This window comes from Anomaloglossus baeobatrachus, chromosome 5, assembly GCF_048569485.1.
Source record: "Anomaloglossus baeobatrachus isolate aAnoBae1 chromosome 5, aAnoBae1.hap1, whole genome shotgun sequence".
NCBI lineage: Eukaryota > Metazoa > Chordata > Amphibia > Anura > Aromobatidae > Anomaloglossus > Anomaloglossus baeobatrachus.
Window position 1 is genome coordinate 142,273,722 of NC_134357.1, and position 26,927 is coordinate 142,300,648.

The window sequence follows — 26,927 nt, forward strand, 5'->3', positions numbered from 1 at the left end:
TGGCTTTGCCTTAGAAACGGCATTTTTGATGTCACCCCACAAGTGTTCTATTGGATTACGGTCCGGGGATTGGGCTGGCCACTACGTAACCTCAATGTTGTTGGACTGGAACCAAGATTTTGCTTGTTAACTGGAGTGCTTAGGGTCTTTGTCTTGTTCAAACACCCATTTCAAGGGCATTTCCTCTTCAGTGTAAGGCAACATAACCTCTTTAAGTATTTTTATATATGCAAACTGGTCTATGATCCCTGGTATACGGTAAATAGGCCTGGCACCATAGTACGAGAAACCTGCCATATCATGATGCTTGCACCCCCATGCTTCATGGTTTTTAGAGTGTACTGTGGCTTGATTTCAGAGTTTGGGGGTCATCTGACGAGCTGTCTGCGGCCCTTGGGCCCAAAAAGAACAATTTTACTTTCAGCAGTCCACAAAATGTTTCTCCATTTCTCTTTAAGCCAGTTGATGTGTTCTTTGTAAAATTGTATCCACTTCAGTATTTGTCTTTTTCTTAACACTGGGACTTTGCGGGCACTTCTTGCTAATAGATTATCTTCACATAGGCGTCCTCTAACTGTCACAGTACTCACAGGTTACTGGAGACTGTCTTTGACCATCCTGGAGCTGATTATTGGCGGAGTCTTTGCCATTCTGAGCCTTTGCTATTCTTCGATCCATTTGAATGGTCGTCTTCCGTTTTCTTCCATGCCTTTCTGTTTTTCCTTTCCATTTTAAAGCATTGGAGATCAGTTTAGCTGAACAGCCGATTATTGTCTATACTTCCTTATATGTTTTACCCTCTTCAATCAACTTTTTAATCAAAGTATGCTGTTCTTCTGAATAATGTCTCGAACGACCAACATGTGCCGGCTTCACCCTTAACTAAGGGCCAACTGATTCACACCGGTTTAATCACATAATTATTGACCTCACTAATGATAAGGCCGCTTTACATGCTACGATATATCTTTTTTTTTTTTTTTTAACTATATTTTTATTCAAATTTTTCAATAACATAACACTGGCATAAGCGAATTCAGCATTGTAAATTCAACATTACATTGTCATATTTGATCATCCCAAATTCCATACCAATTTTTAAAATCAATAACCGTAACATGGCAAGATAAAGCAAAGGAAAGCAGCGACCCCTTAACCCATCATTTTTATCATTCCCCCCATTGAACCCTTGTGAACATGGTAATGACATATAATAAAGAAGTCCCACTCAAATCGGTTATTTCCCCCTCTCCTTTTAGTCAGCTTTCGGCCTTTCCTCCCCCACCTCCAAGCCATCCAATGTATCCTTCAATTTTTCAGTATGATACCAGACTGTGTCTTTGAAAGGTGACATAATCCTGACTATCTCCTCCCGAGTACAATAGGCCAGTATGAATTTCTTCCATTTGTTAAAGTGCTGTCGTATTCTATCCGCCCTCCTTTCTGCATCCAATCCTTCTATTTCAAGAAGATGCATGAGCTGACCCAAGATCTCTTCAATCGCGGGGACCCTAGACTCCAACCAATTTTTTAGTATCGCTCTCTTGGCTGCCAGAAGTATCACATGTATAAGTCTGGGTGGGTTAGTCATCTTCCCTTTGGTATCGTTCCCCTCCTCCCAATGGTGAAAAATAGCGAACCCAGGTGAGAGCCGAACTTCAAGACCCCACACCTTTTGTATACAACTTTTGATCTGTGACCATAATGGACTCAAATGGGGGCAGGACCACAACCCGTGAAGGAGATCAGTTCCACTACTCTTACACTTAGGGCAATACGTAATCCTGTCTGGCTTTGTTGCTGATGGAGGGAGATTAAAACCATAAATTGCCTTGTGCATAATTCTAAATTGGGTTTCTCGCCAATTCTCATTTAAAATTGATTTACGAAGAGCATTCCACCCTCCCCTAATTTTTACCCCCATAGACGGGTCCTCAAATTGTTTCTCCCAAGATTTAAATAAACCTTCCGGGTGCTGTCCTATTAATAGATCACGCATGGCTCCATAAAGAAAAGAGATAGATGATGAAGTTATTGAGTTCTTTACCAGACAATCAAAAGAGTTAAATACTACCTCCTGGGTCACATCATGCAACTGAGTCATAATACTATATCTCACTTGGTCATATTGGATTACTTGGTTAGGCCCCAGGCCATACTGCGCTATAATTTCATCTCTACTCAACCATCTAGGTTCTGAGGTGTGCAAGAGATGAGCAACAGTCCTTATACCCCTCACCTTCCACTCTTCAAACAGCTTATTGCTTGTCCCCTGCACAAACTCTGGATTCCCCCATATAGGCAAGTATTTGGATATTTTATGGGGAAGTTTGTAGTTTTTCCTCAACGCCTTCCACGCTGCAATCGTGTCTTTAAATAAGGAAGAGTGCTTGATTTTCACTGGGAGATTAGCCTGCCTAGTATGAAGCAATGCCACCAGATCCCAAGGTTGTGCATAGTCTCTCTCAAGCTCCAACGCTGAATAATGCCTAGAGCCTTTAATCCAATCCAATATATATCTAGTCAAACAGGCTATATTGTAACCCCGAATGTTCGGCAAACTCAGACCTCCATGAACCTTAGATGCCATCAACTTCTTAAGCCCTATACGAGGGCGTTTCCCCCTCCAAATGAAGTGTGAAAAAGCTCTATTTAGCTGGACAATATCTTTATGCTTGAGAAGCAGGGGAAGTGTTTGAAGATGATACATTAATTTTGATATCGACATCATCTTAATTAGGTGGACTCTACCAATTATGTTCAATGGAAGGTCGTGCTATCTTTTAAGATCTTGCTCTATTTGGCTCAGAAGGGGTGGATAGTTTAGACTATAAAGGGTTGCCGGAACCTTACCTATTTTAACTCCCAGGTATGTGATATATGACTTAGCCACTGTAATTCCTTCAAAAGGGTTCTGCTCCCGTGTTTGAACATTTGTCCCTCCCAGGTATAGGAGCTCGCACTTTGACGCATTAATCTTGAAGCCTGAATACGCTCCAAACTCTCGCAAAATTTGTAAAATCTCGGGGACCTGCTGAGCTGGATTCGAAAGGAAAAGCAAAATGTCATCTGCAAAAAAAGCTGACTGAATTTGTCTATTATTTACAGAAATACCCTGGAAGGTGCTATGTGTAGATAACAATCGTACCAATGGTTCCAGAGCCAGATTAAAAAGTAATGGGGAAAGGGGGCAACCCTGTCTGGTTCCTTTCAGTAACGGAAAAGGGGCTGACAGATATCCTGGAATGTAAACTTGAGCCTTCGGATTTGTGTAAATTTCTCTAATGTAGGTATAAAATGACCCCGAAAAACGCATTTCATCTAGAACTCTATAAAGCCATGACCACTCAATATTGTCAAAGGCTTTCTCGGCATCTATTGTAAGCAAAGCGGGAGATTCTCCTTTCAGAGGCCGAAGGTTAACCCTATCCAGGACAAGAAGAACTTTTCTAATATTTAGTGTCCCTGATCTTTTCTGAATGAAACCGGCCTGTGCTGGGGAAATCAGTTGGGGAAGAATTATAGCTAGACGATTCGCCATAATCTTTGACATTATCTTCATATCTAGGTTGATAAGTGATATGGGCCTATACGAACCCAGATCCTTCGGGTCCTTCCCCTGTTTAGGGATCAATTTTATATATGCCCGGTTATTATTTTGGAAAGACGCATTACCGTCTAGTATGCTATTATACAGTTCTAGTAATGTAGGTAAGATCTCTTCCTTTACTGTTTTATAGAATTCTCCCGTAAATCCGTCAGGGCCAGGGGCTTTATAATTATGCATGGAGTTGATTGTCCCCAATACTTCTTCCCCCGTAATTTTAGCATTCAGAAAAGTGCGATGCTCTTCTGTGAGTCGAGGTAGTGTCACTTTAGATAAAAGATTATTATCAGGAAATTTGTCTCCCTTTTCCGACGAATAAAGGTTTCTATAATACGTGCCTAAAGTCTCAATTATTGTCTTAGGGTTTTTGTGTATCTCCCCCTTTTGATTTTTTATTTGCATGGGTCCCTGAGTTATAGTCCTATTTTTCGCTAAGTTGGCCAGTATTTTCCCTGCTTTATTTCCAAAGCGATGTCATGTAGCTTCTTGCATTGACCTAGCCATTTGTTCCCGTTTTTCCGCCCACTCATTAAAAGCTCTTTGGGCTATTACCCATCTATCTCTATGGTCCCTATCAGGATGCTTTTGAAAAGAAGTATATGCTTCCCTCAATTTATGGGAGGTTTCAGTAAATTTAAGATGAGCCTGTTTCTTCAAATAGGAAACATGTGCTATCGTTCTGCCCCGTAATACTGCCTTCGCCGTATCCCATAATAACATAGGTGTGTCTTTATGTTGATCATTATGTACCATAAATTCCGTCCACCATCCCTTTAATTTCAAGGAAAAATCTTCGTTATCTTTAAGGAAGGAAGGATATCGCCACAGATAGTCCGTTCCTCTGGGATAAATGTTTGCTAGGTCTAGCACCACCGGGGCATGGTCAGAAATCACCAAATCCTGGATAGTAGCTGAGTGGAGCGCACGTACCAGGTTCCCTGAAATAAGGAAGTAGTCAATGCGAGACCAGGAGCTATTAGCATGTGAATAGTGCGTAAATTCCCTATCCTGAGGGTGCAGTAGTCTCCACGCATCCCATAAGGCCGTGGCATTTAACAGAGGACGCATAACTTTATCATGGCCGCGCGGTACATTTGGGGGGCCTTTAGCATTTTTCCTGTCCTCTAGCACAGATACCACCGAGTTGAAATCCCCCCCAATTATTAGATTAAAATGGGCATGTTCTAAAATTTTGGCCTCAAGTCGTTGAAAGAATGATTTGTTGTTTTCGTTCGGGGCATAAATATTAAAGATTTTATAAATTCCTCCAGGTATCTCCACTGAGACCATCTGAACCCTACCTTCCGTGTCCGCATATGTTTCCAGGACTTGATATTGTAATCTCCTACTTACTAATGTAATAACCCCTGCTTTCCTTTTAACTGAAGATGACCCATAGACTCCTCCAACCCACAATTTCCCCATCCTCTGCATGTCTGAACCTTCCAGATGAGTTTCCTGAAGGAGCGCAATGTCCGGTTTGAGGCGATTAAGGTGGCGTAATATCTTAATTCTTTTTTGGGGGGAACGTAACCCCTTAACATTCCAGGTGACTATTCTCATAAAGTGCATGTAATAAATGGAAATCCTGCCTTTCGTTTACCATGTTTTTGCTGCCCTCCTTTGCCAAAAAAAAATTCAACCAATTAGACAATTGAACATAGTGCTCACTTGCAATAACGAGAGTAGTAGTAATAATAATAACTCTGTGTAAAATCTTTGCTACTTCACTTGAATCCAAAATCCCCAAACATTTCAAACATCTCCCTCCCCTCCCCCCCCCAACTATACCATAATACTCAGACTTCACTTTTTTCTGATCATCTTCCAAGCTCAGTCAACCTTATACTTGTATAGCATTTCACCAATATAAAGGAGTGTCCCACCTACAAAGAAAGAGAGAAGGAAGAAAAAAAAAAAAAAAAAAAAAAAAAAAAAAAGGTTCTCTTTCCTTTCCTCCGCCTCAGATTTCTTGAACTTTTTCCACTGCGGCTTCTCCAGCCTAAATCAAAAACAGGTGTCCCACCTTGAACTTCATACATCCGACATTTGTCTATTTGTCTCAGGTTCCCTTAAGTTCCTTGTTTTGTTATCTCCGGTCCTTCGGGGAAGCTGTAGCGAGCTTCACAGAGCTCCCTTTGGTCACTCTCTGGTTCGGTGAGTCGTTACGCCCTTGTCCTGGAGAATTCCTGAGGTCACGAGGACTGTTGATCCGCTCAATAAAGGCCTCTGCCTCCTTTGGACTTGAGAAAGAATTGTAGGATCCATCCTGATGTCTGATAATCAACGTTGCCGGGTACTTTAACTGGAAGCGTATATTTCTCTTAAATAAGGCAGAGCATATGTATGAGAATGCCCTCCGCTGCCATGTGACCTCCGCAGAAAAATCCTCGAAGAGCAAGATGCGCGAGCCTTTCACCTCCAAGGGATGTTTCAATTTCTTGTATGCCTGTAATATTTCCTGTTTATCGGAGAAGTCCAAGTATTTCATTATGACTTGTCTTGGGCGTCTGTTATTTTCACTCTCATCACCTCTCCTTGGCGGACCAATGCGGTGCACCCTTTCCACTTTTCTCCTTCCTGCTACTCCCAGGGTTGTAGGAATAGTGGATTCACACAATGTACGTAGCTCACCAACCGGGTATGTTTCAGGCAGGCCGACAATGCGCAAATTGCTTCTTCTGGAGCGGTTCTCCAGATCGTCCACACGGTCCCTCAGGATCAGATTCTCCTTGGCCAGACGCATGACTGTAGTGTGGTCAGAGCTGAAGTCCTCCTCTAACGTCGACATTTTGGTTTCCATAGCCGCAACCTGTTCCACCGTCTCATCAAGTTGGTTCTGTATGGCACTGAGAGCTTTTGCTATTGATGCTTTAATTGTAGCGGAGATGTCAGGTAGCAAACGATTGGCGACTTCATCAGCCAGACGCTTATAATCCATACCCTCCACTGTTTTGAATACATCCGGGGTCCCCGTGGAATCCTCCATCTCCATCTGATGAGTATTCTCAGGTGACCGAGGGACACTTAATTCTGTATGGGCAGTCACAATCCTTTTTTCACACTGTACGCTGGATGTATGAGGATTTTGTGTTTTGGAGCTGCTACGCAGCAGGTATCTTTCCATCAAATAGTGAATGAAGGGACGCAAGTTTTGACACTGATTTAGTGTGGGTTGTCAGACAAATCTTGATTCTGCTCCCCCTTTTGTTTATTCTTACTTTCACCCCTTTCTCCCCCCTGCCAGAGTTATATGAATTCTCACTGTCCTGAAACTTTGCAGGGATGTATGTTTAAACTTCCCTCCTTCAGCTTCTTTCACTTTCTCCAGAGCTTTGCACTGATTCTGTATGCCTAGAGATTCAGCACCTGCTTGTTAAGCACAGGTCTGGACAAGATGGGGGAAGGGCCCAGGGATTCCCGGCGTTTTAACTCTGCTCTTTGCAGAACTTGTCAGTAGCATTGTTTGCAGCTGATATCTTATCAGGACTCCAGGAGATTTATTATTCTGCTGCCGGTTAACTGTTTAGTGCTGGGGGAGTGAGTGCAAGGTAAGCTGTGTCCTGCTCTCTGTGTACAGATCTGATGTTAGTGCAGGGCAGGCTCCGGCGCCATCTTTATCATGCTGCCAGATCTTGAGAGGGAGGGGGAGAGCGAAGTTCACCGCGCTGTTTCAAGTGATTATCTCCACGGCTCCCCATGAACATCCCTGCATTCAGCAACTTCACTCACCGATGGTATGGAGCGGGGGAGGCTGGTGGGATGTCCGGTATATATGTCAGAGCTGCAGGGAATGACAGAGCTCAGGCGTCCTGTGTCCTACATGATCAGCGCAGGAGCCGGAAGTGCTACGATATATCTTACGATATGTCGTCGGGGTCACGTCGGTAGTGACGCACATCCAGCCTCGTTTGACATATCGTAGCGTGTAACACAAATGAGCGACTGCGAACGAGCAAAAATATTCACCTTATCGTTGCTCGTTGACACGTTGCTCATTTTCAAAAAATCGAACGTCCTTCTGTACTCCGGTTGTTCATCGTTCCCGTGGCAGCCCACGTTGCTCCGTGTGACAACCCGGGAACGATGAACTGCAGCTTACCTGCGGCCGCCGGTAATGCGGAAGGAAGGAGGTGGGCGGGATGTGTGCTGCTGAACGTCCCTCCCCCTTCAGGAAGAGGATGTTCGCCGCCCACAGCGAGGTCGTTCGGGAGGTAAGTACGTGTGACGGGGGCGTTACGAGTTTGTGCGACACGGGCAACAAATTGCCCGTATCGCACAAATGATGGGGCGGGTGCGATCGCACATGCGATCGCACGATAAATTGCAGCGTGTAAAGCAGGCTTAACTCCTCACTGCTATTATTTTGAACACCCCTCTTTCAATTAATTATTCATATACAGAGACTCAAAAACCTGCAGATCATGAATGCCGAGTCTGGGGGATTTCTAAGTATCTACTGCACTTACTGGTAAATGTTTTGACATGTGGTAATATAATTTATACCAAAAACAGTGTATACTCTGGTCCGTCATATTGGACTGCTATTGTTTTGAACACTACTGTATGTGAAACCACTGGAAGTCCAGTGAACCTCAAGGTTTTTCCAGACACTTGCAGTTGTGCATAAACATCCTCTTAAGCCACCCCTAAGGCTGCTTTCACACATACGGTTTTTGCTGAGCGGCACAATACGGCGCTTTGCAGAAAAAAACGCAACCGTTTTTGCATAGACTTGCATTAGCGCCGTATTGTGCCGCATGGCCTTGCGTTGCGTCCGTTTTTTGCCGGATGCGGCATATTTAGCCCATGCAGCGGCCGGATGGAACGTTGCCTGGCACGTTTTTTTGTGCGGCGAAAAAAACGCATTGCGCCGGATCCAGCGCGATGCGGCGCAATTTACAATGCAAGCCTATGGATGCCAGAAAAAACGCATCCGGCCACCGGATGCGGTTTTTTGAACTGCGCATGCTCAGTATCAAGCCGCATCCGTCAAAAAACGGACGGGCCGCATTGAAAAACCTATGCAACGGATCTGTTTTTTCCACCACATCCGTTGCATAGGTTTTTGAGCCGGATTGTGCATGATGCAAAAAAACTGATGTGGGAAAGCAGCCTAAACAGTGCTCACAAGCAGAAACGGTTGCATTGGGCTCAGACATACATGAAGACTAGTAAAGAGGACTGTGTTAAAATTAATGAGTGCTGTGCAACCCTTGATGGTCCAGATGAATGTTGCAGCCATGTTCCCACAAGGCTGCAACATCAGCAAGGAGGTGGCTAAATCATGTTTTGGGACACAATCATTGGGGGAGACTTGGTAGGCTCCTTTATGGTTGCCTGACGGTGTGAAAATGACCTCGGCAAAGTACATAGAGTTTATGACTGACCACTTTCTTTCATGGAACAAAAAGAAAAACCACGGTATCCGTACCAAAATCCTCTTCATGCATGCCAATGCTATGAGCATAAAAGAGAGAAATGCTATTGAGAACCTTTGGAGTATTCTCAAACAAAAGATCCATGAGGGGTAGGAGGCAGTTCACATCAAAACAACAGCTCTGGGGGCTATTCTGACATCCTGCAAATAAATTTAAACAGAAACTATCCAAAATCTCACAATGAATGCAAGAATTGTGAAGGTAATATCAAAGATGGAGTCTTATGTTAATATGTAACTTGGCCTGTTAGGCTGTGTGCGCACGTTGCGTTTTTTCTAGCGTTTCCGCAGCGTTTTGAACTGCAGCGGTTTAATGCAAAAATGCATGCGTTTTGATTTCCAAGCAAAGTCTATGGGAAATTGGGCTTTCTTGTGCGCATGATGCTTTTAAAAACGCAGCGTTTCAGTTGCAGAAAATTTGTCAAAATCTCTGCGTTTGAAGAAGCAGCATGTCAATTGTTTTTGCCATTTTGGCAGCGTTTTACTAACATTAAAGTCAATGAGAACTTTCAAAACGCATCCTAAAAAGTGTTTTACATGCTTTGTTGATGCAAAACGCATGCTTTTTTTGACAAAATAAAAGCATGCGTTTTTGACATTATAGTGAGGTTCCTGTTCTCAATATATTATGAAGAACTATTATTGCTTTTTGATAATTGTTCCAGATTTTGGGTTCATTGAATAAAGAAGCACCAGCATGCATTTCCATGGTCATGTGTGTTACATCATGTACTGGATTCTGGGGCCGTATAGAGTACACTTTCTAGATGAGTAGGTTAGCAGGCACATGTAGGTTAGCATACCTGTATGATGAATAGTTCTACAAGTCCCAACTAGGGGGACAGTTACGTGCCCCCAGGATGTCTACAGCAGTGGCTTGAATGTGTCATTCTTTCCTTAGGTCTAGAGGCTTGCTGTAACAGAAATATACAATGGCCTAGGGCAGAAATCTTGGGAGTGGTTGTACAATGGGTGTAGTAGTCTCATGCTCAGACTTGTATTTGTACTCTGCTGACTTTTCATATATAATGGTCATCATCAGCTTTGACAGAGATCGTCTACTTTCATGTAAAGGATATTGCCCGAGGCCGTACATTTCTTACTTTATTTTATTTTAATGTGCAATGCAAAATATTTTAAAGCCTCTGTATCATACACATGGGATGGAGCAGTGATTGATTCCAGTACAACCGGGCAGCCATGGTTTGTGGTGCGGGTAAAGCCCCTCTGCTACGATAAGGGCTGGCAGTGTTCATTTACCCATGTTATCACCTGGCTGAAAATTAAGCCATTTGTTAAATGAATAAACACCCATTATTGTGTAATCATTGGTCAAATAATATAACATTATATTAGGTAATGTTTTCAAAAATATATACTATTTCATATACCTCCCTTTATGTAGCTATTGTAATAGAAAGAAGTGTTAGATTACCATGATCCAATGTACACAAGGGGCAATTATTTTGTGACTTTTACACCCTGTTCCCAATTATTAGACACATTGGATTTAAGTGTCAAATAGATAAAATTTTTAGTTTTTCAAATAAACTCATGGATGGTCTTGGGTCTCAGGACTCTTTGAATCACTCAATGAATCAAAATCAATCAATCAATCAATCAATGGCCTGTTATAAATAGTTTGCCAGGTGAGCCTATCTAAGGAAAACTACATAAGGCCAGAGTCACACTTGCTAGTGACTCATGCGAGAATTGAGTCACATCACACAGTACGACCAGCCCCTCTGTAGACAAGAGCGTGCAGCTGCATAGAAATACATGAGCTGCACGCTGCTGTCCGGAGAGCGTCAGGCCGTGCCAGGTGATTCAACTCGATTCTCAAGTAAGTGTGACTCCGGCCTAAGAAGGATTTTCTACATCAGTGTTCCCCAACTCCATTCCTCAAGATTTCCTTAGTATTCATGATTTCCTTGATATTGCACAGGTGAAAATGGAATCATCTCCTGTGCAGGTGATTAAAACACTTTTGCAATACTAATGAAATCCTGTGAACATGCACCGTTTGTGGCCCTTGACGACTGGAGTTCTACATTATTAAAGAGGTGGTTCATTACTCTGCAATGGTGACCACTTCTCTGTAAAACTGATAGGGAAGGCTTTTTCTAAATACCTTGTTCAGCCAATTCTGCCTCTATTCGACACTATTGTGGTCCGCTCTTCCCCATGAAGTAACCCCCGGGGCTCAGTGACCTCTGAGATCCGGTGATGTCACATCAACTTCCATTTGACCCGACATTAGGTTGGCCGGCCCCAGTCTCTGTGAGTGACTGGGCTGTGGGCGCAGTTTCACCGCTCATCACAGCCCAGCATGTCACACGCTCTCTCCTTCGCTGCAGAGCGCCGCAAGCAGGAGCGATGCTGGGCTGTGACGAGTGGCGAAACACCGCTTACAGGCCAATCACTCTGGAAGACTGGGGCTGGCCTCAGTGATGTCGGGTCAACTGGAAATTGATGTGACCTCACCGGATCTCAGAGGTCACGGAGCCCGGGAGGGGGAGGGCTGAACAAGGTATTTAGAAAAAGCCTTCCCTATGAGTTTTACAGGGATCTGGCCACTATTGCAGAGTAGTGAATCACCCCTTAAAGCGGGCCACAGGTTTAAGGATCTCTCTGGGGACGGTTGCAGGGGAAAACCAGTGAAGCATCACAAGTCTGTGTCCCAGTAAAGAGCTTTTCCTCTTTCAATTTTTTCTTACAAATGAATGCTTGTCAAGACATCACATCTGTAGCATTACTGACTATCTCTGAACTCAGCGGCTCTACATTGGCAGAACCTATGAGTTCAGTGATAGGCTGCAGCGCTGTAGAAGAGATGTCACCAGTCCGGCTTATACTGGACCGGGGGAGGGTGAGTATTGACTGGTGACGTTGGATTTATGATAGTAATTATGAATTTGTACAAAGAGATGAAAGGGTAAAAACCCTTTAATAGGAAGGGTTTTTAGCGTGTGACCCAAGCCATTATATTCTAGCAATATGCCATCACTTTTTTAAGATGGGAAGCACCTATTACCTTATTACTGATTGTAGTGTGTGTCTAAAGAGTGGGGTAAAGGGGTAAAGGGGCAATTGCTGTCTCCCTTCTTGCACAAATTTCTAAACCTCCAATACTGATGGGCTGCAGCTTCCACATCTGTATGAGATGAGCCTGCAAAACTGTACAGAAAAGGTGAAAGGTAGATCAGCTCTTGTGTAGGTAGCAGAACCCTTAGGCAATCAATTCTGTTTTGACACAAATATGTCTGTATATAATACATTGCATAGGTTTTCCATCTATTGCCTTTCTGTTATAGGCTCAGTCCCTTCTACGATGGCATGACTGTCATCAATACTGCAGCAAATCAGGAAAGCCAACCCAGAAGAACGTGTCTGGGAGTAACCGTGTGTGCCATGCTAATGGAATAATCTACTACCCGCAGGTGAGTTATAAGAATTGTTATGTCATGTATGGTTTCATGATCTAATTCTACTTTTCAAATATCGGATGTAGAATAGCCTTATCCTTTACTATACAGAACTGGGTGCTAATTTGAGGAATCCCATTCTTAATTATGGCTTGAACAGAACTGTCAATTGTTTCATGCTGCCCAAACCATGAGCTGTATAAGGCTGGAGTTGCACTTGCATGTGACTCGCACGAGGATTGCAGTGCATTGTCCGGACAGGCCGGTGGCTCTCAGGACAGGAGTGTCTGCTTAGAAATACATGAAGCTGACATGTTCCTGTCAGGTGAGAAGCCGGCCGGTCTTGGTGATGAGGTGTGATCCTCTCGCGGGTTGCAAGTGTAATTCCATGATTACAGCCAAGCATGTTTTTCTCTGAATTGCTTTGGTATTTTGTAGAAAACATAGTTTAAAGATCCAACTTTTTGCACCCCTCTATCTGATTGACAAGTCTCTCATGATGTCCACGTATTGGAGAGAACTGTCAATCAGCTAGAGCTGGGGAGAAGCCACCGGGTGCCAGATCTATACTCTACCTTCTTTTGGAAATGCAGAAGTGTTTCAAAGAAAATTTTACTCGGCTGTAATTGTGCAGCCAGACTCTGATTCATGCTGCCTGTGGTTTGGGCAACATAAATCGACTGACAGGTTACCTTTAAAGGAGCTATGTTAGCACAGAATGACATTTCAATCCAACTAGAGGTGCTGAATGCATCATCGCGGGGCCACTCATTTATATACACCTTCCCACCCATCTCTGCCCTTTTGCCTCTATGAAGCCAGAGCCATCAATCAAAGAAGGGGAGAAGTGGAGATAGATGGAAAACAAGCAGGTGGGAAGGTATACAGTGTGTCCACCCATATCCTGTCCACCGCCATTAACTTGAGAACGGCGGCAGCTACAGGCATAGAAGTGGTATCTAGGTATAGTAAAGCAGCCGTGCGCTACGCAATGAAACCACCTATAGCGCCACCTGGTGGAAAACAACGGAGTTAGCATTTTTATTTAAAAAACGGAACGAGATAGAGAAAAAAAGTGAATTAAAAAATTGTAGGGCATCATCAATTCAATATGAACCGATAGAAAAAACTGCACAATATATATTACACAGCCCTGCTGCCCCATATGCATACCTAGCTATGAACGTAGGTTGGGTCTTTATTATGTGAGTTTGTGAATGGACTGAACACGGTTAATCCACATTTCATTTACCTCTGTAGCTTGTGGATGATAGATCTGCTTTCAGCAATGCATTGTAAAAGCTAACCATATATTGTATAATGTACTAGATGTCGCCAGTGATTATCACACTTGTCTCCAGCGAAAACCGCTGCCTGCTTGCTCGTCAGAAGCACTTCCCAGCTGGGATGTACACTGCTCTGGCAGGTTTCTGTGATATCGGTAAGCATTTACCTTATATGCGGATATATAGTTATTTTAGAGCTCGGATTATAATTAATTGATGCATTTCTTGGATTTATTCAACTGTACTTGATGCAAACCATGAACTTGTTTGCAGTGAGCACTTATCTGTTGTCTTCTTACATAACCCTGTTAGGATTTATACTGTACATAGTATTTAAAGAAGAAGGTGCATAATTGTATTAAAATAATGAACGATGGCCGACTTTCTCAGTTTCTAGCACCGCTCCAGTCTCACGTGACAGTACTGACTCATTGCGGCTGTGTATGGAGCTGCGCTGCTTTCCCCTTGTAAGTCTATGAGATTCAGGTGGAGGCTCTATAGGCGTTCATTGAAACTGCACACACAAACTCCTGTAAGTCGGCTAGTCAGATTCATGTCACGTAGTCTAGAAGTGGAATGAAGCGGTGCTGGTGTTCGGGGAAGACTGCGTTTGATAAGTATTTTAAAACCTTACACATCACTGCATAATTCGGATAGATTAGGAAATAAAAATGGTGCCACGTCTTTGAAATATGAGTTTTCTTGTCAATGGTAGATAGATGGCTTTCGTCCAATCTGAATTCCTAACAATGTGATTCTGATAGAGCCATTCACTACAATGAGACATCATTGGCACACTTTTGCAGCAGTTTCTGTCTTCTCAGAGGGGCACAAGAACTTAAAGTGGCCTTCACACGCGTCGATTTATCGTGCGATCGCACCCGCCCCCATCGTTTGTGCGTCACGGGCAATTTGTTGCCCGTGTCACACAAAGTCGGTAACCCCCGTCACACGTACTTACCTTCCAAACGACCTCGCTGTGGGCGGCGACCATCCTCTTACTGAAGGGGGAGGGACGTTCGGCGTCACAGCGACGTCACTCAGCGGCCGCCCGATAGAAGCGGAGGGGCGGAGATGAGCGGGCCTTAACATCCCGCCCACCTCCTTCCTTCCGCATTGCCGGTGGACGCAGGTAAGCTGTAGTTCGTCGGTCCCGAGGTGTCACACATAGCGATGTGTGGTGCCTCAGGAATGATGAACAACCTGCGTCCTCCACAATCAACGATTTTTTGAAACTGAACGACGTGTCAACGATGTACGATAAGGTGAGTATTTTCCATCGTTAACGCTCGTTCGTTGGTGTCACACGCAACGACATCGCTAACGATGCCGGATGTGCGTCACGGAATCCGTGGCCCCGGCGATATATCGTTAGATAGGTCGTTGCATGTAACAGGGCCTTTAGTTGACCACCAAACAATAGTAAAATGGGATCCATTTGAACTCAGTCATTCATTACAATGAGACTAATGAGGTCACATCTATATGCTTCCACACTTAGGCCCGTTTCACACGTCAGTGAAAAACACTGACGTTTTTCACTGGCGTGTAAAACACGCACATGTCCCTGCGTGTGCCGTGATTCACGGCACACGTGGGTTGTCTAAGTGCAATCCGGGCTCCGTTCTCCGTGGCCCGTGATTGCACTTAGTAATCAACTCACCTGTGCCCGCTCCCGCTGTCCATGGTGCTGATCGCTCCCGCGGTGCAGCATCCGGCCGGCGCTGACCCCCGCAGCAGCTGCTTCCGGGTCGGCTGTGTCGTGCATAATGAATATGCACGACAATAATGAGCCGGCTTAGAAGCAGCAAGCTGCACGGGCTGCAGAGGACATCGCTGGACGCCGGGTGAGTTAAAATGATTTTTATTTTAAAAGCACGTTTTTTTCTGGCACGTGTTTCACGGACCACACCACTGCGTGGTCCGTGGGACATCAGTGATGCCAGAAAAAAATGAACATGTCTCCGTGCGGCAATCACGCACACGCGGGTACGCCGCACGGAGACACGTGCAGTGAAAAATCACTGACGTGTGAGCAGACCCATTCATTATAATGGGTCTGCGTATGTCAGTGATTCTGGTACGTTTAAAAAAAAAGCACAAACGTACCAGAATCACTGACGTGTGAAAGGGGCCTTAGGGTGTGTTTATATGAAAGCAGATTTGCTGCCCATTTTTACGCAGCCTATCAGTAGCATAATTAGCAGAAAAATCTGCACATTCATATTTTACTTTACATTTTGTTGTGGATTAGCTTTAGATTTTACCCTTTGCTTCACAAAGGATTGGTCACCTTGCTGATTTTAAACCGCACCATATGTTCGTTTCTGCACACAAGGTGCATAAATTATGATGAATTAGACCGGCAGGCTCAGCCATGCACCATTCATTTTGGCAAAGCTGGCCTGCACCTCTGTAAAAACAGCAAGTCACAAAACATTTGAAAATGTTTTGTGTCAGAAAAATGGTGAAAGCAGCATTTTGAATTAGGCCTCAGATCTTTAAATGAAATGGTGTATTAAAGGGAACCTGTCAGGTGGAATATGCACACAGAACCACGGGCAGTTCTGGGTGCATATTGCTAATCCCTGCCTAAAGCCTCCGTCACATTTAGCGACTTACCAGCGATCCAAAAAACGATGCAACCTGATAAGGATCGCTGGTAAGTCGCTGGGAGGTCGCTGGTGAGATGTCACACAGTCAGACCTTACCAACGACTCAGTAACGATACAGGTCGCAGTAGCGACCTGTATAACGATCTCTGCTGTCATTGGGACCCTGTCACACAGTATCAAACATAGCGATGCGTCCTGCCCAGCCCTTTAAAGAAAATGGTCCAGGACATTCAGCAACGACCGGCGACCTCACAGCAGGGGCCAGGTCGTTGCTGGATGTCACACATAACGAGATCGCTAGCGAGATCGCTGTTGCGTCACGAAAACTGTGCCTCAGCAGCGATGTCGCTAGCGATGTCGCTTAGTGAGACATGGCCTTAACTGTCCCTGTATACACTAGCATAGATAAAGAGATCTATAGAAAAAGTATTTCTAAAGATTCTTTATTATATGCTAATGAGTGCAGAGACTAGTCGTAAGGGTGTTAGTTCCCCCGACTAGTCCACCCTCTTAGCATGGTAGCACACCCACCAGGGCATGCTGACATGCTATTCAATGCAGCGTCACCAGTGGTGACGCATGTACCTATGTCTGCGGTGAACGCTGAACTGAATGCTCGGCACTTCCGGTCGTGCGCACTATACTTGTCTGAAGCCAGGACACGTACACCCGGCTTCATACTGTGCATGACCGGAAGTGCTGGGCATTCAGGTCAGCGTTCACCGCAGACACGGATACGCGCGTCACTATTGGTGACGCTGCATTGAATAGCATGTTAGTACGTCCCTGTGGGTGTGCTACCATTCTTAGAGGGTCGAATGGTCAGGGGAGGTAACACCCTTACGATTAATCACTGGCCTCATTAGCATATGATAAAAGATCTTTAGAACTATAATGCTCATACTTTAAAGGCAATCTGCTTCCACAAACACAATTTTAACTGTTTGCTGGCTTTTCCCCGATATTTAGGGGAGACTCTGGAGGACACAATACGGAGAGAAGTAGCAGAAGAAGTTGGTTTGGTGGTAGATACTGTCAGATATTCTGGATCCCAGCACTGGCCATTTCCTAGTAGCTCACTAATGCTGGCATGTCAGGCCACAGTCAAAGATGATGAGGTATGAATCTTATTTTAATGAAGATATGTCATTAAAAGTATTACCTGTGATATAACTAGTGATGCAGTGTGTGACTTCATTGTTTTGTATGCATTTCTGCCACACTCAAGTGTGAAAATCAGCCCGCAAAATACTTAAGGCCCTGTGCGCACTGGAAAACGGAATTTTCTCAAGAAAATTCCGCAGGCACTGAAAGATTACTGCACCCGCGGTAAAAAACCGCGACAAACCGCACCCGAAAACCGTATGCGGTTTGCTGCAGTTTTACCGCGGTATTGTTCGCGGTATTGCCGCGGTTTTGCCGCGTGCGGGTTGGTACATGTGTTTTATTGCATTCAATGCAATAAAAGCACATTGAAAGAAAGAAAAAAAATCTTTTCCTTCTGAAATAGATAGCAGACAGATAAATAGACAGATAGAGGAATAGATAGAGGGATAGACAGAGGCATAGACAGATAGGGGACAGATCGCTGCATTTCTCCCGAGCGGTAATGTATTCTCTGCACATTTGTCCTGAGGAAGAGGACGGATATGTCCTTGAAACGCGTAGGCCTGTGAAAATAAAGAAAAGAGTTTTACTATCTTCACCTGGACTCTTTTGGTTTGGCGCGGTAGCATAATGCATGCGACAGTCCCCAGGCAGCTGCGGCTGATATTCTCGGCTGTGGGAGGGGGCGGGACATTGCCCCCCGCCCTTCCCAGCCTGAGAATACCGGAACGCTGCTGTGTGCTTACCTCGGCTGGAAGGTAATAATACAGCGGAGCCCACGTGCTTTTTTTTTATATTTCCGTTTGATTTGTATGTGTATTCTATATGTTTGTGTGTGAGTGTGATCTGTGTGTATTCTATGTCTGTGTCTGTGATGTGTGTGTGTTTACGCTCTGCTCCGCTTCCTTTTCCTGTAATGAGTAAGGATGTGTCGTTGCTTACCAAATAATCAGATAGTCAGCAAAGCAAAAGGTACTAAACAATAGTGGTCACAATTAAAATGTAACTTTTAATATCTAAGTTAAAATTTTTCTATACCACACAACATAAATGGTTGTAAAACCAACCAAAAATTGGAGCTAATGTTTAGGCTCCTGTCATTACCCAGTTAAGGACACTGTATATCCGGTAGTGATAACCCTACCGAAATAACACCCGTTGAGACAGAAGAGAGAGCTGTCCCATATATGATGTATATATTAGTGATCCACAGCACAGATATACATTCAGCAGGAGTAACCCCACCAAAATAACAATAATTGAGACCAGAGTGTTACTGTCTCATAAATAGTGTGTACAATCTATAATCCACAGCGATAATTAACCGTAATAAGGTCTCACTGTAAAGAATGAAGCAAAAAATAGTTGTCCAGTAACAGGGGGAAGCCAATCAGCCTCACAATAAGGGGAGCTGGCAACAATCTGACCTGATACTTTCTTAGACCTCCCGACGCGTTTCTTAATTTAGCTTAATCCTCAGGGGACTGTGGTCAAGAAATTACAGCTGCAAAGATAAACAGTATAATCAGACTAAAACAATGCAAAGATTCACTAAAGAGTTCGCAAAGCATTCTCAAAAGGATCTCCTACCTACCTTCATTTAGAAGACGGACATCCAACATACTGTGTCCGGGCTGGCATAAAGCACTGAGCTTTCAAACTTGCCGCCCTTAAATATCCTGTGGGCGAAACGCCCCACTTATCATAATTACCACCCCCAAACCAAAGGCAACACCCCCCTACCAAGACTGATTGGCCATAGGCCAATGATCAGAGAGGTGTGACGCCCACCAAGGTGTATAGCCACAACAGGTGGTGGACATCACACAAGCCTCGCCCTTAGGATCCAATCAGCGCCACAGACGGAGAACCGTCCCTCAGTGACGTCCCCGCATATGGTGATCATGTGAACCGTGACATCATAGCGGCGCCGCCCATCTCATTATTGCCCGTAGTGCCATGTGACCGGAACCGACAGAATTACCCGGCGCACATAGCGGTCATGTGATCCGCTCACGTGACATCAAGCCGGCGCCACCCATCCTGTCTTTTACCACAGCGCCACGTGACCGGAACCGCGCGGAATTACCCAGCGCACATCCGGGCACATGACGCAGCCCCGAACTAGGACGTCACTAAGGCACCGCCCATTTCTATATCACATGACCGGTCACAAGGACCGCTGTCACAATGTACATAGAAGCGCCCATAGCTATGATAGAACCGGAGCCATATATATAGATAACGCCCACCTAAACATTATCTGGGCTAAAAAAAACGCCCCTAAATGCTTGCTGGCTTGTTGGCTATATCTCTGAGGTGTTCCCCCACCCGTCTCCTGAACTCCCTCCTCGTCTTGCCTACATATTCAGGGGGGGCCCTTGCATGAACATCCCGTTTGAATAAAAATTCCTCCCCACCCCCCCATGTTAATACCCCTATATGGGTACTTTATTTGCCACTTGCCTTGTGTCCGTGTCGTCTGTACCTATTGTGGGTGCCTGCCTTAATCCAATTTGTGTGTCCTTGTGTTATTTAGGACAGCTTTAATATTTTCAATTCCTCCCTACATTACATTATAATTGTTAATCCAACCGCCCCCCCCCCCCCTGCCAACAAGTTCATTTTACATGACATGCCTCTTTTTAAATATCATAGCACCTTCTCATTATGGTGATTCTTATGTGGCAAGCATTTAGGGGCGTTTTTTTTAGCCCAGATAATGTTTAGGTGGGCGTTATCTATATATATGGCTCCGGTTCTATCATAGCTATGGGCGCTTCTATGTACATTGTGACAGCGGTCCTTGTGACCGGTCATGTGATATAGAAATGGGCGGTGCCTTAGTGACGTCCTAGTTCGGGGCTGCGTCATGTGCCCGGATGTGCGCCGGGTAATTCCGCGCGGTTCCGGTCACGTGGTGCTGTGGTAAAAGCCAGGATGGGTGGCGCCGGCTTGATGTCACGTGAGCGGATCACATGACCGCTATGTGCGCCGGGTAATTCTGTTGGTTCCGGTCACATGGCACTACGGGCAATAATGAGATGGGCGGCGCCGCTATGATGTCACGGTTCACATGATCGCCATATGCGGTGACGTCACTGAGGGACGGTTCTCTGTCTGTGGCGCTGATTGGACCCTAAGGGCGAGGCTTGTGTGACGTCCACCACCTGTTGTGGCTATACACCTTGGTGGGCGTCACACCTCTCTGATCATTGGCCTATGGCCGATCAGTCTTGGTAGGGGGGTGTTGCCTTTGGTTTGGGGGTGGTAATTATGATAAGTGGGGCGTTTCGCCCACAGGATATTTAAGGGCTGCAAGTTTGAAAGCTCAGTGCTTTATGCCAGCCCGGACACAGTATGTTGGATGTCCGTCTTCTAAATGAAGGTAGGTAGGAGATCCTTTTGAGAATGCTTTGCGAACTCTTTAGTGAATCTTTGCATTGTTTTAGTCTGATTATACTGTTTATCTTTGAAGCTGTAATTTCTTGACCACAGTCCCCTGAGGATTAAGCTAAATTAAGAAACACGTCGGGAGGTCTAAGGGTACCTTCACACTTAGCGATGCAGCAGCGATCCGACCAGCGATCTGACCTGGTCAGGATCGCTGCTGCATCGCTACATGGTCGCTGGTGAGCTGTCAAACAGGCAGATCTCACCAGCGACCACTGAACAGCCCCCAGCCAGCAGCGACGTGCAAGCGACGCTGCGCTTGCACGGAGCCGCCGACTGGAAGCTGCGGAGACTGGTAACTAAGGTAAACATCGGGTATGGTTACCCGATGTTTACATTAGTTACCAGCGCTGTGTGCAGAGAGCAGGGAGCCGCGCACACTGAGCGCTGGCTCCTTGCTCTCCTAGCTGCTGTACACATCGGGTTAATTAACCCGATGTGTAATGCAGCTACATGTGCAGAGAGCAAGGAGCCGCGCACACTGCTTAGCGCTGGCTCCTTGCTCTCCTAGCTGCTATACACATCGGGTTAATTAACCCGATGTGTACAGCAGCTACATGTGCAGAGAGCCGGAGCCGGCAGCACAGGCAGCGTGAGAGCTGCGGAGGCTGGTAACTAAGGTAAATATCGGGTAACCACCTTGGTTACCCGATGTTTATCTTGGATACAGCTTACCTCAGCTGTCAGACGCCGGCTCCTGCTCCCTGCTCGCTTCATTTGTCGCTCTCTTGCTGTCACACACAGCGATCTGTGTGTCACAGCAGGAGAGCGGCTTTGAAGAAAACGAACCAGGGCTGTGTGTAACGAGCAGCGATCTCGCAGCAGGGGCCAGATCGCTGCTCAGTGTCACACACAGCGAGATCGCTAATGAGGTCACTGCTGCGTCACAAAAAGCGTGACTCAGCAGCGATCTCGGCAGCGAGCTCGCTGTGTGTAAAGCACCCCTAAGAAAGTATCAGGTCAGATTGTTGCCAGCTAAGGGGTATTGTGAGGCTGATTGGCCCCCCCCTGTTACTGGACAACTATTTTTTGCTTCATTCTTTACAGTGAGACCTTATTACGGTTAATTATCGCTGTGGATTATAGATTGTACACACTATTTATGAGACAGTAACACTCTGGTCTCAATTATTGTTATTTTGGTGGGGTTACTCCTGCTGAATGTATATCTGTGCTGTGGATCACTAATATATACATCATATATGGGACAGCTCTCTCTTCTGTCTCAACGGGTGTTATTTCGGTAGGGTTATCACTACCGGATATACAGTGTCCTTAACTGGGTAATGACAGGAGCCTAAACATTAGCTCCAATTTTTGGTTGGTTTTACAACCATTTATGTTGTGTGGTATAGAAAAATTTTAACTTAGATATTAAAAGTTACATTTTAATTGTGACCACTATTGTTTAGTACCTTTTGCTTTGCTGACTATCTGATCTGTCTCTTTTCCTGTAATGACATCACTTCCCTGCGGGATTTCACGATTACATTGCAGTCAATGGAGTGAAATCCCGCAGGGACCTGCGGAAAAGAAGTGACATGCAATTGTTTTTGCTGCGGGAATCCCGCAGCAAAACATGCAGCTGTCAAATTCCGCATAGTGCGCACAGCATTTTTTTTTTCCCATAGGTTTTGCTGGTGAATCACTGCAGAGATGTTATGAACATTTTCCGCAGCGAAACATGCAGCAAAACCGCAGGAAATTCGTGGGAAAAACCCGTAAGGGCCTAAAGGAGTGTTTTCAAGGTACTAAATTGTTTTAATTAGTTAGCATGAAAACAAGCACTTTTGCAACTGACTTGCTTTTTCTAACTGCTCTCATTGTCCTGCAATGACAGCTTGTATCTTACATAGTGTACAACTGGTTTCCATGGAGCTCGGCCACTAAAGTCTACCCAAACCCTGGTTGAGTGTGCACAGTAGTTACATTCCAGGAGAGGAATTAACATCCCAATCAGCTCTCTCCAGCCCATTGATTATCTAGTCACCTCCAGATAAGCCACTGTTATAAATCTTGCAAAAACACCAGCCTTCAGTATCTTGTCACCCTGCTGTATCCCTTGTTCAGGTGCCCTTTTATCTCTATATGTAAATATAGTGCTAGCAGTGTAGATTCCAGAACAAACCATTGATAGCTGAATGTGTTTATAGCAGAATGTATGCTGAGCTTTACTAACAACTCAGCTGTGCTACACCCCACAATGGTCACTTGAGCAGTGCCCACCCCCAGAAACCAGGAGGTAAGGAGACTAAAAGACTGTAAAGCTGCTCAAGAGACAACTTTTGAATAACCCTTTAATTTTAAATGGTAGCATATATGTGTGTGGTTGACCCAGAACCTTTCAAACATGGTGGACTCTGATTATGCTGATATTTCTCTCCTGCAGCTCAATATCAACAAAGCAGAAATAGAAGAAGCCAGATGGTTCACAGTGGAAGAAGTGATTGAAGCGCTGGGAGTAAAGATGTTGCCTTCTAAATTACCAGATGGGACTTTTCCAGTCTGGGTTCCTCCAAAGTTTGCAATAGCTCATCATCTTATACAACAATGGGTACAGGAACAGAAATCCCTACATAGTAGTTAACACTACTGGGACTCAAAGAACATTTAGAATGAAAGGTGTTTTCTATTTTAAGTGAAGTGAACCTAAATCCCCCCTTATATATCACAATCAGAGCAGATACTCCACCTCTTCAGGACCAGCACTGGCTCGCTGACAACGATCATCACTGCTGTATCCACTCATGAAAGGGAACCGGTCAGGTCCCCAGTGCATCGAGAACAACGAGCAGCTCTGGGTGCTTATTTACTAGAATCCCTGCATCTAGTTTAAAAAAGTATTTCTAAAGATCTTTTAACTTGCTTTACTTTGCCCAGTGTTATGACCGCATGATACAAAGCCACGCATGCTATCATGATTTCCGATCATGGGCAGTGAGCGTGTTTGAAGCCGGGTACGCATACACCTAGTGTCCATGAAGCTCAATGCTGATGGGTACAAAGCTACTACCATGACGCTGGGCATTATAAAACATGTTATCACGCCCCTGTAGGCATAATAACATGCTAAGTGGGCTGACTAGCCGGGGAACTAACGCTTTTGCGACTAATCACTGCTCTAATTAGCATCTCATAAACAATCTATTTCTAAAGATCTGCACCCAGAACTGCTCGTGGTTCTCGGTGCACTGGGGACCTGATAGATTCCCTTTAAGCTCAGTACCTTGTGGCAGCTACCTCAGAAGACTCGCTAAGCTCAGTGATTGATTGCAGACGTGATAATAGCTGTTGATGTCACAGCGCCTACCAAAACTTAGAAACTAGGGCAGCGGCGGAGAGCCGACATTGGACCCCTGGAGGGTGAGCACCTTCTCTGTTTGTCGTGTTACATATATAACAGTATTTGGGTATTATTTATTTTTTTTTTTTAAATGAAAAACCTCTTAAACTGAGATTGCAGATGTTCTGCAAAGACTTCACATACAGTCATATGAAAAAGTTTGGGCACCCCTATTAATGTTAACCTTTTTTCTTTATAACAATTTGGGTTTTTGCAACAGCTATTTCAGTTTCATATATCTAATAACTGATGGACTCAGTAATATTTCTGGATTGAAATGAGGTTTATTGTACTAACAGAAAATGTGCAATCCGCATTTAAACAAAATTTGACCTGTGCAAAAGTATGGGCACCTCAACATAAAAAGTAGATTTTGGGTACTCACCGTAAAATCTCTTTCTTGGAGCCTTCATAGGGGGACACAGGAAACCATGGGTGTATGCTGCTGGGACTAGGAGGTGACACTATGCAAATAAGAAAGTTGGCTCCTCCCACGCAGTATACACCCACTGACCGGAGCTGAGGAGATCAGTTTGTGTAAAAGCAGTACGCGGAGAAGCTTGAAATCCAGAACATTCCGGATCCATTGAAGTGTTAGAAAAGGGCGGGTGCTGTGTCCCCCAATGAAGGCTCCAAGAAAGAGATTTTACGGTGAGTAACCAAAATCTACTTTTCTCTATCGCTTCATTGGGGGACACAGGAAACCATGGGACGTCCTAAAGCAGTCCCCAAGGGTGGGAAGAGAAAGACCCGAAAACCGGATTAGCAGAGACAAGGTTCAGTAACCGGAACCTGGTCCTAGACCCCGTAGGGAACCCCTATCTGGCTAGGGGCCGAAGTACAGGAGAAGAGTTAGAGTACTTAGGGAGTACTAAGAACTAGTGTAAAATGCATGTGCTGGGGAATAGGATGATCAGGGAAAAACTGCATCCTCTGAGGCCTGTACCTAATAAAGCTAAGGAGCTAGGGCGACAGACAGCAATAGGTCGGGCTAGGAGAGAAAAAACCCGACAGGACCTGGTACCACGTTTGAGAGTGGAGAATGAGCGAAGAACTAGGGCACCTGGTAGAGGTAGGTGCCAGGTAAGCGGAGGCCAACGGAGCCTTGGCCCTTTACTGCCGCAGGACAAATAAAAGGGAAAACCGACTGCCCAAAATGATGCAGGGGAATCGAGATACTTGAGAAGAATGTAAGGGGATTCCGCCCTAGGGGAACTCGACCTATTGATTACACAGTACCTGAGGGGAGTGATCTGACCCTAGTGGACGAAATAGCCTGCAGGCGGAAAAATGATACGGGAGATAAATTCCCTGTGTATAGAAGCGGTCCAGAGGACTTGAGAAGTCCGGTGAAAAAAGACAAGGTGAAGGAGCTAAGGAAATCCAATAATCAATTTTCACAATGACCGGACAGACAGGAGAAGGGAGTCCAGGCAACTACAATGGCGTGACTGGGAAAACTACCAGAGGAGTGACGCCTATCCTTGGAAGGTGGCAAGGAAAAAACGGAGGCGTGACGGAAGAATGAGTAAAATATCAATACGTGAGTTTAAATGGTCTGGCAGGAACTCTGATTGAAAAGTGCAGGAATGCACAAGCGTCTGAGACCAAGCGGTGGCGAGTGGTCGCGGGATTTGGTATGGCAGGGACTTCGGAGAGGTCTAGCATATCTCCAAGAGACATCCAGAATGACTAGGAGAGGGGGAAAATGAGGTAGACCCGGGACAGGGGAAAAGAAGACCCCTCTTGGCCTGAAACGGAAGTAGGTCCTGTCTAGGTGTTAGCGGAGATTGGCAGATCAGACGGGGACCTTTCGCTGTAGTGTTGAGTCTTCGGGTGGAAACCCGCAGTGGCCTGAGCATTCAGGACTCCCTGAAGAATTCTGCTGCGGAAAGTAGACAGACAATTATATGAAACCTTACAGCTTGTCCGGAAGAGTGAGCCCAATGACTGGGCTGACAGGATAGTAGAAGTCCCTTGGTGAAGCTGGTCCTCCGTGGACTCAGTACTGGTTAGACGATCCTGTGTCTGGTTCTTAACTTCATATGTTGACTGTGAAGGAACTGAGGAGATCTGATCTCTATCTGAAAGAGAGAAAACGTAAGTAATGATATATGGTTTTAAACCTTTACAGTGCCTGGCCGGAACCCTAGTGGAGGGTGCGGTCAAGTCTGTTCTAGGCCAAGAAATAGGCAGATACGAGAAGTACTACGAACCACCCGGGGAAGGTGGCAGGAAGTTAAACAGACAACATACTGGTTAGCAGACAGAGCTGCACCCTGCTAACCACATTTGAAAACCAAAATGACTGCTGCTTTAAGAAGCGATGCAGCCAGCGTACGGTCAAGAGAGAAAAACCCTACCTTGTGGCTACCTTAGATGAACGGTGCGAGGTGGGAGAAGATCCCGGGCCACTGGGAAGCGACCAAATGAGAGCTGCTGCTGCTGTGCTGCGTCATGGGGTCCGCGGTTGCTGCAGGGAGTGAATCACACGACCCTCCAGTCAGAAGGTCGCGTGTTGCCTTACCTCAAGATCAAGCTACACGTATGGTGTGAGGTAGGAGATGGCTGCAGATCGTTGAGAAGTGAGTAAATAATTGCTGCAGAAAGAGAAGACAATGAACTGGCCAGGGGATCCTGGCTTACCTTCT

At 45.2% G+C, this 26,927-nt stretch overlaps 1 protein-coding gene across 1 annotated transcript in view; it reads left to right on the forward strand.

The window, feature by feature from the left end:
• NUDT13 (nudix hydrolase 13) overlaps positions 1 to 24,416 on the forward strand; it is a 108,407-nt gene extending 83,991 nt beyond the window's left edge. Inside the window, exons 6-9 of the mRNA XM_075348942.1 lie at positions 12,362 to 12,487; positions 13,802 to 13,913; positions 17,343 to 17,491; positions 23,323 to 24,416. Of these exons, the coding sequence (XP_075205057.1) occupies positions 12,362 to 12,487; positions 13,802 to 13,913; positions 17,343 to 17,491; positions 23,323 to 23,520 (585 nt within the window). The 3' untranslated portion in view covers positions 23,521 to 24,416. The remainder of the gene's footprint in view (positions 1 to 12,361; positions 12,488 to 13,801; positions 13,914 to 17,342; positions 17,492 to 23,322) is intronic.
• The last annotated feature ends 2,511 nt before the right edge of the window (positions 24,417 to 26,927 follow it).